Raw genomic sequence first — 16,557 nt, forward strand, 5'->3', positions numbered from 1 at the left:
GATGAACCCGGATGCTAGAGAATCAGAAATATATTTCTCCATAGCCTCTCTCTCAGGAATAGAAAGTGAGTATAACTTGCCCTTAGGCGGAGACGTACCTGGCAGTAATTCTATAGCACAGTCATAGGGACGATGAGGAGGGAGAGAAGCAGCCCGAGACTTACTGAACACTTCCTTCAGGTCGAGGTACTCCGCGGGCACGTTACACAGATCCGCCGCCTTCTCCTGCAACACAGACTCAGATACAGACGGACAGGCAGACACAAGACAAGACTCATGACATTTAATGCTCCACTCAGACACCGATTTCAGCTGCCAATCAATCCGGGGGTTGTGTTTGATGAGCCAGGGATGTCCTAAGACCACGGGTGCGTGGGGTGAGTCCAGGATGTAAAAGGAGATGCTCTCACGGTGGTTACCAGATACCGTGAGAGTGATGGGTTCCGTGATGGTGGTGATGGTGGGAAGCGTCTGACCATTGAGTGCGTGGACTGCAATAGAACTGGTGAGGGGGAGGAGGGGAACATGATTTTGATGCGCAAAAGTAGAATCCATAAAGTTACCTTCAGCCCCTGAATCCAAAAGTGCAGTGCAGTGCAGGTCCAGACGATGCCATCTAAGCCTGACCGGGAGGAGCGTGGAGGTAGATCTGAACGAGGACTTGATAGCGGAGATCCCACCCGACAGTAGCCCCTTCCTTACTGCCGGGCTGGCCCTTTTACCGGGCAGCTAAAGGCGAAATGTCCCGCCGCCCCGCAGTACAGGCAAAGGCCGTGAGATCTCCGCCTCTCCCTCTCCTCCCGAGTCAACCGAGCTCGACCCACCTGCATGGGCTCGTGATCCTGGAATGGGCCGACCGCGTCGTTGCCACTGGCTCGAACTGGAGGTCCCTCCCCAGGGGGAAACCGAGCGGTTAAACACCGCCGCTCGGTTCGGGAGAGTCGAGCGTCTACCCGTAGTGCCAGATCGATGAGGCCGTTGAGATCAGCGGGTAGATCCAGGGCGTAGATCTCACGTTGGACGCGGTCAGCCAGCCCATGCAGGAACATGTCCCACTGCGCCTCCTCGTTCCATCGGCACTCCGCCGCCAGGGTGCGAAACTCGATAGAAAAGTCTGAGACGGATCTCTCCCCCTGTTTGAGATCCGTCAAACGCCGCGCGGCCTCTCTTCCAGTGGCAGCGCGGTCAAACACCCGCTTCATCTCGGCGGAGAGCGCCGAGAACGAGGCACAACACGGATCTTGGTTCTCCCATACCGCCGTGCCCCACAGTGCCGCCTTCCCCGTTAACAGTGTGAGCGCGAACGCCACTTTGCTTACCTCACTGGTAAACGTGCGAGGTTGCAATGAAAAGTGCATGGAGCATCTAGTGAGGAAAGCCCGGCAGAAGTTTGGCTCACCGCTGTAAAGCTCTGGTGGGGGAAGGCGGGGTTCGGGTGACTGGGCAGCCCCGGATGGTTCCTGATGGGCGGGCGGCATGGGTGGTGGGGTTGGCGCAGTGGGTTGTTGCCAGTTCTGCATCCACTGGGTGAGCTCAGATACCTGCGCCACAAGAGCTCGGATCGCTGTTCCCGTATCCGCCGAGCTCTTCTCCTGGGACTCCAGCCGAGAGATGCAGGAACGTAAAGCCTCCTCAGCCGTGAGTGGGGTGGAGCCTGCTGCTTCCATGAGTGGTCTGATAGTTCTGTGATGATAATGAATGAGATAGGAAGCAAAAGCAGTGTGAACACATATATTTATTGACGACAAATATGGTGAACACAAACTCCGTGAAGACAATGATGAACTCCGTGGGTGATGATGTTATCTCTCGGCTGGGTGGCGCAGTGGCTTGATGGCTGGTGATGACGTGGCGTGAATCTCCCGTGATGAATACAATCCAGTGACGATCAACGGCGAAATAGACAATCCAACACGAACAAGACCAAGACAAACCAACAAGGCAGTCCAACATCCAGATCAACTATCAGACAAGGAAGGAGAGAATGAGGTGAGTATATGTAGCTGACGGTAATGTGAGACACCTGGTGCGGGGACTGATTAGCAGCTGATTCCAATGAGCATGATGTAACCACATGAAAGACACCAAATCACAGGACCTGAGAACACAGCCGATCCATGCACCGTGACACTTTTCAGTCAGTATGATGGTAACGAATTTATCAGGACGAAAACAGAAATGTGCTGTATATTTACAGCTGTTCTGTAAAAGATACATCTTAATACTGTATTATGGAAATACAGTACAATTCTGTAAGAAATTCGTTGTAAATTTACAGTAAAGGGTTACAGTGTATGTTTACATACATTTATTAAATATGTTGAAAACAAATATGTATGTCACATATTTAATTAATGTTGTCCATATATGCGAGAAACCAATACTATACTGTAATATATGCAGATATATGGTATCATATATGGATGAACTCAAATATTTTCTTCACATATTTGGACACATAAATGTTCATATATGTTGCAGGCATATATTGTGTTCTCAGATAAGTCAAATATATGTAGAGATATCTGAGAACACAATATATGCCTGCAACATATCTATACATATATTTGACTTATATGTTGCAGGCATATATTGTGTTCTCAGATAAGTCAAATATATGTATAGATATATGTTGCAGGCATATATTGTGTTCTCAGATAAGTCAAATATATGTATAGATATATGTTGCAGGCATATATTGTGTTCTCAGATAAGTCAAATATATGTATAGATATATGTTGCAGGCATATATTGTGTTCTCAGATAAGTCAAATATATGTATAGATATATGTTGCAGTCATATATTGTGTTCTCAGATAAGTCAAATATATGTAGATATATGTTGCAGTCATATATTGTGTTCTCAGATAAGTCAAATATATGTATAGATATATGTTGCAGGCATATATTGTGTTCTCAGATAAGTCAAATATATGTATAGATATATGTTGCAGGCATATATTGTGTTCTCAGATAAGTCAAATATATGTATAGATATATGTTGCAGGCATATATTGTGTTCTCAGATAAGTCAAATATATGTATAGATATATGTTGCAGTCATATATTGTGTTCTCAGATAAGTCAAATATATGTAGATATATGTTGCAGTCATATATTGTGTTCTCAGATAAGTCAAATATATGTATAGATATATGTTGCAGGCATATATTGTGTTCTCAGATAAGTCAAATATATGTATAGATATATGTTGCAGGCATATATTGTGTTCTCAGATAAGTCAAATATATGTATAGATATATGTTGCAGTCATATATTGTGTTCTCAGATAAGTCAAATATATGTATAGATATATGTTGCAGGCATATATTGTGTTCTCAGATAAGTCAAATATATGTAGATATATGTTGCAGTCATATATTGTGTTCTCAGATAAGTCAAATATATGTAGATATATGTTGCAGTCATATATTGTGTTCTCAGATAAGTCAAATATATGTATAGATATATGTTGCAGGCATATATTGTGTTCTCAGATAAGTCAAATATATGTATAGATATATGTTGCAGGCATATATTGTGTTCTCAGATAAGTCAAATATATGTATAGATATATGTTGCAGGCATATATTGTGTTCTCAGATAAGTCAAATATATGTAGAGATATATGTTGCAGTCATATATTGTGTTCTCAGATAAGTCAAATATATGTAGATATATGTTGCAGTCATATATTGTGTTCTCAGATAAGTCAAATATATGTAGATATATGTTGCAGTCATATATTGTGTTCTCAGATAAGTCAAATATATGTATAGATATATGTTGCAGTCATATATTGTGTTCTCAGATAAGTCAAATATATGTAGATATATGTTGCAGGCATATATTGTGTTCTCAGATAAGTCAAATATATGTATAGATATATGTTGCAGGCATATATTGTGTTCTCAGATAAGTCAAATATATGTATAGATATATGTTGCAGGCATATATTGTGTTCTCAGATAAGTCAAATATATGTAGATATATGTTGCAGTCATATATTGTGTTCTCAGATAAGTCAAATATATGTATAGATATATGTTGCAGTCATATATTGTGTTCTCAGATAAGTCAAATATATGTATAGATATATGTTGCAGGCATATATTGTGTTCTCATATAAGTCAAATATATGTATATATATATGTCATGCTATTTAAAATATAAGTACATATATGGCCATATATTACATTTTTGTATGGGCCAGACCAACCTTACGAAAGTGTGACTTACAAAAGATATACTTAGCGTACGAACGTTTCGGGAACCGTCCCATAAGGTTAAGAGAGGGGTTAAGGAATAGGTTAAGAACTACTTAGAGATAAGAACGCTTTGGGAAACCGGGCCCTGATGCTTTATTTATTGCTGGCAGAGTATCTGAGGCACGAGAAGGGCTAGGTACCGAGTTCGATACTTTTTAGGTACCGACCGAATTGCCTCGATACTATTGAGTATCGAAAAATGACTTGTTTTTCGGCACCAGATTTCGATACCTAAGGGGTTAACTCGTCAACGTCAGTGCTCAAGCAAATACATATGAAATGCACAAGGACACACCTAAAGTCGCTCACGCACATACACGCAATCTCTACACACACGAGACGCGCGGAACTCTCTGCGCGCGCACACAAACTGTCCACGCTCATTCTCATATGAGACGCGAGCGCACACATTCAAACCCGCGCACACACTCACAATACCCTAAAGATGGGGAAAAGTCGATCAAAAGTGTGGATACATTTCTCCAGGCTCGATGCCAACAGCGCGCGATGCAGTATTTGGAGTAAAATAATTGCTGCAAAGACCGGTACCGGAAGACCTTGACAGTGCACGGCCACGGCGTAAACATAAGAGCAGAAAGTTGCTCGGCCTTCGACTGGTAAATTAAGACGAATTAAGCTGGATTCAGCCTCGTTAAATTAAGAGATGCCTTGTTGATCACTCTGACTGTGTTCATATTGCAATAATGACCTACTGAATGTACACTGCCGTTCAAAAATGTGTTGGTTGGTCGGAATTTTTTTTCAGTAAGCATTAAATTTATCAAAAATGACCTTAAAACATGTGTAATGTTACAAAAGATTTCTGTTTCAAATAAATGCTGTTCTTTTGAAATTTTTATTCATCAAAGAATCATGAAAAAATGTATCATAGTTTCCAAAAACTGTTCAGGGCCCGGTTTCCCAAAGCGTTCTTATCTCTAAGTAGTTCTTAACCTATTCCTTAACCTCTCTCTTAACCTTATGGGACGGTTCCCGAAACGTTCGTACGCTAAGTATATCTTTTGTAAGTCACACTTTCGTAAGGTTGGTCTGGACCATTCGTAGCTCTCTCTTAGCGTTGTTGCAGGTCTAAATGAATATAATTCTGAAGTTTTAATACACCCAGACAGTATTAAATTAGGCTAATTCAAGTGTTTTCATGCAAAGAATAAAATTGTCATTACACTGATTGTTGTTAGATTTTTAATTATATTATTATACAATATTATTAATTGAATTAAAACGCTCTTTTAAAGGCCAGTGAAAGCATAGGCTACTGTCAGTTAAGTCCTATTCGGACGCTAATATTGTTTCTCATGGGCTCGTCCGGTATTTTAAACATTTACAGGGGTAAGTCGGTGATTTTAGTGCCGTCCGAATCCATAATATCAGTGTTTTTCTCACCCAGTCCGCGTAAAATCCCTGGCCAAATTAGTACCTTCTGTTTTTTGACAAACAGGTTGTGTGGTGATTTAATTGCCGTCTGAATCCACATCTCCGAGTTTACAAGAGATTCAAAATTCACGGTTTAAATCCTTTTTGATCACTGCCGAGCACCGTATGCAAGATGTACACTTTTATTACTGAAATGCTGGAAAGTAGGCTATTTACACAAGAACAATATTTCATCGCAGCTCCACCTCAGCGAACAAAAATGGGAAAGAAAAGGCGGCACGTAAATTTTTGAAAAGGTTATTGTGGCAGCAATAGGCTATGTTACAATTTTAAAATATGTAGGCTACGCTTTTATAGGCTATTATAGTTTGAATTATTTTTTATAATATCCAATAATCATAATAAATTGAAATTTCAACTATTTCTGAAGTGCTTCTTTTATAAAGAACACCGCTTTTTCACATAAACAGCCCCTGCACGAGAGAATAATTGATTCTCGAGCCATCGATTTCAAACAATTCAGCACCATTGGCACGGACAGCGCCTGGTCACGTCCCACGTAAGAAGGTATATCTTAAGCAGCTTCCTAAGGTATGGTTCGGGGAACACACTTAGGAAAATAAACAAATTTGGTAAGATATATCTTTCGAGTCTTCTTAGCAGGCTAAGAGTGAGCGTTATCGGGAAACCGGGCCCATATTTCTGAAGGATCATGTGACACTGAAGTAATGATTTTGAAAATTCAGCTTTGACATCACAGGAATAAACTACATTTTGAAATATATTCTCAAATAAGATTTTAAATTGTAATACTATTGCACAATATTACAAGTTTTACTGTATTTTTGATCAAACAAATTCAGCTTTGGTGAGCATGAGCTCTTTATAAAAAAACATGTTGTTCCTTATGTATACCTATAAGGAATATTTTGTTCCTTTGTGCTTTTTTTGTTCCTTTGTACACTGGCTAAGGATCATGAGTCAAACTGAAAAAATAAAACCAAAGTTTTTCTGAGGTAATGTGCTAATGTAATCTTGTTAAAATGGATTTCATAAAATTGGTATCGAAATAAGTATCGTTCAGGAACCGGTATCGAAATCAAGGTATCGGTATCGAAAGTTTTTGAACGATACCCAGCCCTAGGCACGAGCTGTAAAGGCTCTGCCCACTTCTGGAAAAGGGTATGGGGAGCAGCAGCTCATTTGTATTTAAGGAGACACACACACAAAAACACCATGTCTTTGCTTCCACTCAAAAGTGGGCATTTACAGAATAGCATAATAGTTGAGCTGTGGGGTATTTCGAGCTGAAACTTCACAGAACCAGTCTATGGGACTGTTACGCTGCCAAGCAAAATGGGAACAGTGTTTGTGCTGTTTTGTGCGTTGTGTTTCTGTTTCCTCTATAGGTCACGTGACGTCTCGCCGATTGCTGATTGTGGGCGGCGCAACTGCTTTAAAAATGCCTTTGTTGCCATCCGCTCTCTCTCTCTGACTCTCACTTCCGATCCGCTTCAGGTGGCAGACGGAGCGGAGCTCCGAGGTGTCCCGTGTGTTTGGCTCGTTATGCCTCTTCATGGAGTTCCCCGTGTCGAATTGATGATCGTGTTTTCCTATAAGCACGTTCCTGGCGTGGAACTCATGTTTGTTAGATTTAGTTTATAACATTATTTTAAAGCTGGTGGTAATTGGTGTTGGGTTTTCACGTTATTTAGTTTAGTTAGGGCAGCAGTTAGAGAACCCGGAAGACTCACGGAGAACATTGTCTTTGATTTTCGAACGGGAGGTAGGCAAGTGATATTTCTCCGGTAGACATGTGTGCGCACAGTTTTCTTTCTGTCTGTTTTTGTGCTTTTTTACCACCATGCTTTGTTTATGACAAATTATCTATCATTTAAATTATTTATAAATAAATAATTTATGCACCGTCACTGAATCTCTGTGGTCTTTATATGTTATGATGTTCCATTTTAATTAATTTAATGGGCTCGTAACATATAAATGGGGGCTCGTTTAGCCGGGTTTTGAACTATATTTTTTTGGGGGGGGGGCATTTTTGAATAAATCCAATTTTCCCTTTGTGAAAATTTTTTTCTGTGGTGGTCGCGCTGTGAGTGCGCATTAGTTTGTTGTGATCGCCCTTTGCTCTTTTTGTGCCGTAGATTTTCGGTGATGTTTTTTTACGTGTATTTTCTTGATTTTTCGCTCGTTTAGGGAATTTTGTGTCACTCGCAATGTTTGATTTAGACGCGTTCATTTTTGCTCCTTCAGAGGATATTTTATTAACTGTAACGCGTGATGACCTTGTTAGAATCGCTGGCCACTATAAACTTGAGGTGAGTGGTAGCCCTTCCAAGGCTGAGCTTCAGGATAAGCTTATTGAAGATTTGCGAGAACTTGGAGTGTTTTGGAAAGTGTCTCCTGATGTATCTACGTCGCCTGATCAGGGTAAACGTCTTTCTATTGACTCTTCTCCTTCACCTAGTAAAGCAGCTCTAGAATTGAAACGTTTACAGTTAAAAGAAAAGGAAATTGAATGGGAACGCGAAAAAAATAGATTTGAGGCTGATAGACAGACAACACGAGAACGAGAAAAAAGAGAACACGAATTGAGATTGAAAGATCTTGAATTTGTGCAGGCATTACGAATTAAAGAACTTGAGCTGAAGGCTCGTGAGGCTGGTGTTTCGTTCAAGCCAGATCAATTTGACATAACTCGTAACATTCGTCTCGTTCCACCTTTTAATGAGAGCGAAGTTGATAAGTTTTTTGCACATTTCGAGCGCGTAGCGTTGACTTTTAAATGGCCCAAAGAAATTTGGACCATGACGTTGCAATGTGTTTTCACTGGAAAAGCACAGGAAGCTTATTCCTCATTAACTCTCGAAGACGCAGCAGATTACGAAAAAGTCAAACATGCTGTTTTACGCATTTATGCTCTTGTGCCAGAGGCTTATCGTCAAAAGTTTCGTAGTTATCATAAACCTGAAGCTCTCACATATGTCGAGTATGTTAGGGAAAAAGAAATGCTATTTGATCGATGGCTTAGTTCTCAAGAAGTAACAACTTTCCAGTCTCTTCGTGATTTGATGATTCTTGAAGTCTTCCTCAAACAGTCGCTACTCATGTTAGTGAGCATCAGAATCTGACGCCAGCTCGTGCAGCCGTGCTTGCTGACGAGTATGTACTCACACATAAGCGTGTTCCTTCTAATTCTAAATTTTCACAAAACGTTTCTAGTCATTCAAATGTTTCTAAGGTGTTTAGAGAAACCGTGCCTGTTTCTGCCCGCTCTCCAGACCGCCGTCCGTCGGGGTCTAACGCTACAGTTCCGATCTGCGCTTATTGTAAGAAACGTGGTCATGTTCTGGCTGACTGTTATTCTCTAAAGCGCAAAAATAAGGTAGCGAGTCAATCGGCTTATAGATCAGAAGTGGGTTTGTGTGTCTCAAACATGCCTGTGAGTAGGGACGACACTCGTACTGACAATCGCAGTTTTGCACCTTTCATAATGGATGGTTTTGTCTCTTTGCCCGGTGAGTCTAGTGAGCACTTAAAAATTCCGGTAAAAATTCTGCGTGATACTGGCGCCTCACAGAGCTTTATTTTACAAGATGTGTTGCCTTTTAGTGATAAGACTTTCACTGGTGATAGTATTCTTGTACGTGAATTCGAAATGGGTTACGTTAACGTCCCTCTGCATGAGATTTCTTTTAGCTCTGACTTAGTTACTGGCAAGGTTTCTGTGGGCGTACGCCCCTCCTTGCCTATCGAAAATGTAGCGGTGCTACTTGGTAACGATTTGTGTGGTGGAAAAGTTTTGCCTTGCCCCATAGTGTCTCATGTATCCCCAAAAATATGTACTGATGACCTGTCAATTAACTTCCCTGAAGTTTTTTCTTCTAGCGTCGTTACTCGTGCTATGGCGAGAAACGAAAAAGAGAATGAAATTGAGGATCAACTTGATCTTAGTGATACTTTTATTGCTCGACCTTCACTCTCAAGCGATAGTGACTTATCTGGAAATTCTGTTTCACTGTCGTTTTCTTCCGATGTTCCTAATTTTTCTATGAGTCGAGAGCAGCTTATTAAGGAACAGAAAATTGACCCGTCTCTGTCTTCTCTCTTTTCGGAAGCTATGTCTGAGGAAGACATTGAGCATTCGCCGCATGGCTATTTTTTACGAGATGGTGTCTTAATGCGTAAGTGGAGACCTCTTATGGCCTCAGCGCAAGATGAGTGGAGAGTTCTTTTTCAAATCGTTGTCCCAGTTTCGTTTCGTGATGAAGTTTTGAGTTTAGCTCATGACCATCACTTTGCGGGTCATCTCGGCGTAAATAAGACTGCTGACAGAATTTTACGCCATTTTTATTGGCCAGGTATTAAGAAAGATGTCGTGAGATATTGTCGAACGTGTCACTTGTGTCAGATCACTGGTAAACCTAACCAGGTGATTCCGCCTGCGCCTTTACAGCCGATTCCGGTTACGTCTGAGCCTTTTGAAAGCGTTATATTGGACTGTGTTGGCCCATTGCCTCGAACAAAGACTGGGAATCAATGGTTACTCACCATAATGTGTAGCTTGACTCGTTTTCCAGAAGCTATTCCGCTCCGTAAGATCACAGCTCCTGTCATCATTAAAGCCCTGATGGGTTTCTTCTCTCTTTTTGGCCTACCAAAAACTATTCAGACTGACCGCGGTACTAATTTTATGTCCCGTGGTTTTGCACAAGCTATGCGCCAGCTCGCGGTCCACCATGTTACATCCAGCCCATATCGTCCACAGACTCAAGGCGCACTTGAGAGGTTCCATCAAACTTTGAAAAGTATGCTCAAGTGTTTCTGCCTCGAGTTCCAGCGTGATTGGGATGAAGGTGTTCCGTTTGCTCTTTTTGCTGTTCGCGAGGTAGTGCAAGAGAGTTTGGGTTTTAGCCCGTCGGAGCTGGTTTTCGGGCACACGGTTCGTGGACCTTTAAAGCTGTTGAAAGAGTCGTGGCTTGCTGAGCCTAAAGGGTGTCCCAGTTTGTCGGATTATGTGTCCAATATGCGTAGTAGGCTCAGTCGTGCATGTCAGTTGGCTAGAGATAACTTGGGTCTCTGTCAGAAGAGAATGAAGCAGAGGTTTGATCAGAGGGCTGTTTCCCGAAGTTTCAGTCCTGGTGATAAAGTTCTTGTGTTGATTCCTGGGATGGGCTCTGCTTTGCAGGCTCGTTACAGTGGTCCTTATCGTATCGAACGACGAGTGAGTGATTTAAACTATGTCATCTCCACTCCAGATCGAAGGAGAAAGACCACGCTATGTCACATTAATCGTTTGAAGTTGTTTTGTGATCGTGGAGAAGGTTCAATTTCGGAACTCAAGTCGCCTTGCACTTCCATTGTCAGAAATAATGTTCGCGCAACAGAAGTGGCGCTGTCCAAGAAGGGTGGTGCTGAAGTTGTTTCTTCACTGGCGGTTGCGGCACAAGTTGAAAACGCGTCTCCGTCAGTACAACAGGGTGCTGTGACTAGTCCTTTACTTGAAGATGAGGGTCGTATTCCCTCGAGGGAGGTTATTGAAGGGAGAATGAAGAATTCTGAGGTTCTTAATGATCTGGATCTATTTTTGTCTAGTTTATCCACCTTAGAACGTAATGATTTAATCTCTCTGATTAAGCAATATGAGAATTTGTTTCCTGATGTGCCTCATCGGACAACGGCAATTGAACATGACATTGATGTGGGCGCTACATGCCCAATTAAACAACATCCTTACCGTGTAAATCCACATAAAAGGTTGTTGTTTCAAAATGAGGTGAAGTTTATGTTGGAAAACGGCATTGCAGAGTCTATTAATAGCCCGTGGAGTTCGCCCTGTTTACTGGTTCCAAAGAGTGATGGTTCCATGCGTTTTTGCACGGATTTCAGGAGGGTGAACGCCGTCACAAAACCTGACAGCTACCCATTACCGCGTGTTGACGATTGTGTTGATCGTTTGGGTTCAGCTGTATTTGTCAGTAAAATTGACCTATTGAAGGGTTACTGGCAAGTTCCGCTGACCCTCCGTGCCAAAGAGATCGCAGCCTTTGTGACACCCGATCACTTCCTACAGTATACCGCCATGGCCTTCGGCCTTCGCAACGCTCCTGCCACTTTTCAAAGGCTTATCAACGGCGTTCTTGAAGATGTGCCTAATTGCAAGGCCTATTTAGATGATTTGGTCATCTATAGTGACACCTGGTCTTCACATGTGGCCCATCTTTCTACTGTGTTTCGCAGACTATCAGAAGCTAACTTAACCATCAATTTAGCCAAGTGTGAGTTTGGCCAGGGCACTGTGGTATATTTGGGTAAAGTGGTTGGCCGTGGGCAGGTACGTCCTGTCCAGTCTAAAGTTGAGGCGATTGTGAATTATCCTCCTCCAACCACTCGTCGCGAACTCCGCCGCTTTCTTGGCATGGTAGGTTACTACCGGTCATTCTGTAAAAATTTCTCTGTTTTTGCCTCGCCTCTCACCGATTTGCTTAGTTCGAAGGTGACCTTCAACTGGACTCCACGGAGTCAAGCTGCTTTCGAGTCTGTTAAAGCACTGCTTACTACTGCGCCTGTGCTAGCCGCTCCTGATTTTTCTCGGCCTTTTTCCATCGCTGTTGAGGCGAGTGATCTGGGAGCAGGAGCTGTTCTTCTACAACATGACGGGGATGGTCTTGAACACCCTGTCTGTTTTTTTTCACGCAAGTTTAACTGTTGTCAGCGTGCTTATTCGACCATAGAAAAGGAAGCTCTTGCTCTTGTGCTCGCCTTTCAGCACTTTGAGGTCTATGTGGGAGGTGCTGCATGTCCGGTTGTGGTCTATACAGACCACAACCCTTTGGTTTTTCTTGATCGCATGCGCAATTCTAATCAGCGCTTAATGCGGTGGAGCTTGATTCTACAGGGCTGTAACATGGAGATTAGGCACATCCGAGGACGTGACAATGTAGTTGCCGATGCATTGTCTCGTGCTTGATATAGAAAGTATGGTAAATAAATTGTGGTATAAAAAAACGTACTTGTTGCACTTTAATTTTTATTTTTTTCCCTTTGTTCAGTTTAGCAGGTTCCTGGAGCCATTGCTGAATGTGGGTTTGTAAGTGTTTATTTGTAAATATTTATTAAGTTGTAGACTTAAACCCCAATTTATTTTCTTTAAGGGTGGGGGTGTTACGCTGCCAAGCAAAATGGGAACAGTGTTTGTGCTGTTTTGTGCGTTGTGTTTCTGTTTCCTCTATAGGTCACGTGGCGTCTCGCCGATTGCTGATTGTGGGCGGCGCAACTGCTTTAAAAATGCCTTTGTTGCCATCCGCTCTCTCTCTCTGACTCTCACTTCCGATCCGCTTCAGGTGGCAGACGGAGCGTAGCTCCGAGGTGTCCCGTGTGTTTGGCTCGTTATGCCTCTTCATGGAGTTCCCCGTGTCGAATTGATGATCGTGTTTTCCTATAAGCACGTTCCTGGCGTGGAACTCATGTTTGTTAGATTTAGTTTATAACATTATTTTAAAGCTGGTGGTAATTGGTGTTGGGTTTTCACGTTATTTAGTTTAGGTTTAGTTAGGGCAGCAGTTAGAGAACCCGAAAGACTCACGGAGAACATTGTCTTTGATTTTCGAACGGGAGGTAGGCAAGTGATATTTCTCCGGTAGACATGTGTGCGCAGGGTTTTCTTTCTGTCTGTTTTTGTGCTTTTTTACCACCATGCTTTGTTTATGACAAATTATCTATCATTTAAATTATTTATAAATAAATAATTTATGCACCGTCACTGAATCTCTGTGGTCTTTATATGTTATGATGTTCCATTTTAATTAATTTAATGGGCCTGACACTCATATTATCTTGTGTTATTATATTATCCTGTAAAAAGGAGCATTATAGGACTTCTTCAACAGAAGAGTTTGCATGAGTTCAATGAGAGTCCAGATCCGATCACAGCTTCATTTCATAATCCAAATAACATTTGAGTGCTTAGGTCCAAATGTTAGGAGTGAAACTACTTCAGATCTTTTTCTTTTTGTCCTGCAGCTGTGAATCAGTGAAGGACGATGGCGTCTGTTGAAGAGCTGCTTCTGAACTCACTGACGGACCTGAGTGAAGATGATCTAAAGAAGTTTCAGTGGCACTTAAAGAATGATCATGAGTGTATATCAAAATCTGAAATGGAGAATGCAGATAGGCTGAAAACTGTGGATAAGATGGTGGAGAGTTTCGGACCAGACAAAGCTGTGAAGATCACGGTGGAGATCCTGAAGAAGATGAACCAGAATAATCTGGCTGAGCAGCTGGAGAACAATCACAAGCAAGGTAATGTTTAATTCACTCTGACTGTACATAGAAACAAAAATATACAGATATGGCCATTAAGAATGTGCATTTTTCCCATGACATGCCGCAATTTGTCCCGTGGAATGCCGCTGAATCCTGTCAGCACGTTTTTATTTTTTTATTTAGATAAATGTGTTGTGCTTCACAGTATATCCACCAGATGGCGCATGGAACAACATACTGTATCTATAAGCCAGATTAAATTGTTCATAAACACTTTGCAATTATTTGTCTTCAACCGATTGTTAAATATGCTTATAGATTATTACAGTATGTTACATTTTTTAAAAAATATATAATTAACATAATTATCAGTGTCTAATAAAGTATTAACTGCATGTAATGTTGTCATTGTAAGAAAACCACAATACAATGTAGGCTAAATAAAATCGTATTAGCCAAAAAGTTTGATGCGCATGCAATAAGTGAGAGAACACAAAGCTTTTGACCGATTATTATAATATAGCATAAATTGTCTCACAAGTATAGTATCTCTACAAATAAGTTGTTGACTCTGTTGACTTTGATTTTCCATAGGAGTTTCATACATCAATCGATTCTGTTAAATGTGTATTATTTTTGTGTATACTCACAATAAAAACAAAGTGTTGTGCTTTTTGCCAAATAAAGAAAAATAAACACGAAGCCAGTTCTGCCTTCTCTCTGCCAGTGTAGTCCATTCTGAAACGCGTCCGAAAATGAACAATAACTCAGCGAATACTCAGTCAAACAAGCATACAGACATACAGGCATGAAGCTTGAATTCTCTTCTTTTAAATGAAGAAATTTATATTTTTTATCCATTTATTTATGTGAAATCTGTATTAAAAGAGAGCGATTCCAGTCGAGCTCATTACAGCTCATTCAAATGTAATGTGACCACTCCCACGGAGAGCGCGCGCTATTCAAACGCAAATGGCTGAGGCAATCCACGCAAACCTGTGAACGCCCCCATATCAGCTCGAGAAAACACAAGTTTATTCAGATCATTACTTGTTTACACCGTCTCGCAGCGCTGTGAGGAAAAATAATAATGGAAAATGTACCTCAGAAGTGCGGGTATATCGAGGAGCAAGCTGAGGAATACTGTAGTAAGTTTCTTTCCTTCTCACGTGAATCGGGTTTCTGTTTGTGATGAATGAAAGGCAGAGATGCGCTGTTTACCACAGCTCGCAAAAAGACCGTTTAAATTTAAATCGCGTGTGTGAATGAATGATGATGTTTTAGCAAACTGTATTGCTATACTGAGATGAGTAAAAATCGACTGAAATATGTTGAAATAAAATGTAGGCTATTTGTATAAGCAACGTATTAAACTGCAAATTAACATTTATATGCCCTAATATTTAATAAAAACAACGTTACAGTCAGGGGAAATATGAAAGACAACATTTTGTTGACTAGATTTGGGTACAGTTTTTACTGTAGAATATACTGCCACATCAAATAAGCTTTTGTTTAGCAATTTCTATATATATGAAATACTATTTTTGTCAAAAATAAAGTCATCAACTAAGATGTTAGCTATATTCAAACTAATGAATACATAGATAAAATGTAGGTCTATAATCATTTTTTTTTTACAAAGAAAGAGTACACTTGAAATATTGTTGAAATTGTAATTATTGTAATTGTAACCTTTTTAATAAAATAGCAAAAGATATTTACAAGATAGATGTAAGCAAAATCTTAAATGGTCAATATAAGTCTTCTTCTAAATATATCTTTTGTCCTTGCATTGTGGCTCAGTCAGTGTCACACCTGAATGAATGGCTAATTACACATAATGGGTGGGACATTGTATTCTCAGGTGTAAACCACTCCTCGTTCACGCCCCCCTCGCATATTGGCTTTCCAAGCAAAACCTGTTTTACATCAATTTAAATCAATGTATTGTTTTATGTGAACGATAAAGCAAGACTATTTTCACATAATTTTGAAGCCAGAACTCGAAGCGACAACATCCATTAGTCAAAAGTCTTATTGACACATATTTATTATGAGTTTTGTGGTCTTATTTCAGGACCTTTCATTTACATTTTTTTCAATAACCACGCATAAACATTATTCTCTTAAAAATTCAAAAATATACATGCATGGTGATCACATATTATGGTAGCCCTGTTTATGCTATATAGAGTGAATTTACACCTTTGCCATTAACATGTTTATAAATAACTGAAAAAAGCACAAATGTCAGAGCATGTCAGAACACCTCCAGGTATTGATGTGACATTTGAACCGAGGCGTCGGAGCGTGTGTCGAGAAAAAGTGGCAGAGGTGGGACAAAGTCATTGTTATGCAAGTCACAAGTAAGTCTCAAGTCTTTGCCCTCGATTCCCAAGTCAAGTCGAGTCAAAGATGAGGCAAGTCCCGAGTTGAGTCACAAGTCAAAGCCAACAAGTCTCAAGTCGAGTCCAAAGTCCTACCATTTTAGTTTCGAGTCATTTCAAGTCCTCTTACCACAGAAATAAAATGTATACAAATCATGTATGTCTGTAAGATTTTTATTTATTTAAACCTCTTTTTATACAATGACATTAATCAAATACAG

At 40.7% G+C, this 16,557-nt stretch overlaps 1 protein-coding gene and 1 long non-coding RNA gene across 3 annotated transcripts in view; one reads left to right on the plus strand and one right to left on the minus strand.

The window, feature by feature from the left end:
• The window catches only part of LOC309497139, a 549,185-nt gene that overhangs the window by 151,603 nt on the left and 381,025 nt on the right, over positions 1–16,557 (minus strand). The window lies entirely within an intron of this gene.
• The window catches only part of LOC309497115 (NACHT, LRR and PYD domains-containing protein 3-like), a 202,138-nt gene that overhangs the window by 28,448 nt on the left and 157,133 nt on the right, over positions 1–16,557 (plus strand). Inside the window, exons 2-3 of the mRNA XM_082167321.1 lie at positions 12,734–12,771; positions 13,704–13,982. Of these exons, the coding sequence (XP_082023447.1) occupies positions 13,724–13,982 (259 nt within the window). The 5' untranslated portion in view covers positions 12,734–12,771; positions 13,704–13,723. The remainder of the gene's footprint in view (positions 1–12,733; positions 12,772–13,703; positions 13,983–16,557) is intronic.

This window comes from Leuciscus leuciscus (genome assembly GCF_965113295.1).
Source record: "Leuciscus leuciscus genome assembly, chromosome: 4".
Classification (NCBI taxonomy): domain Eukaryota; kingdom Metazoa; phylum Chordata; class Actinopteri; order Cypriniformes; family Leuciscidae; genus Leuciscus; species Leuciscus leuciscus.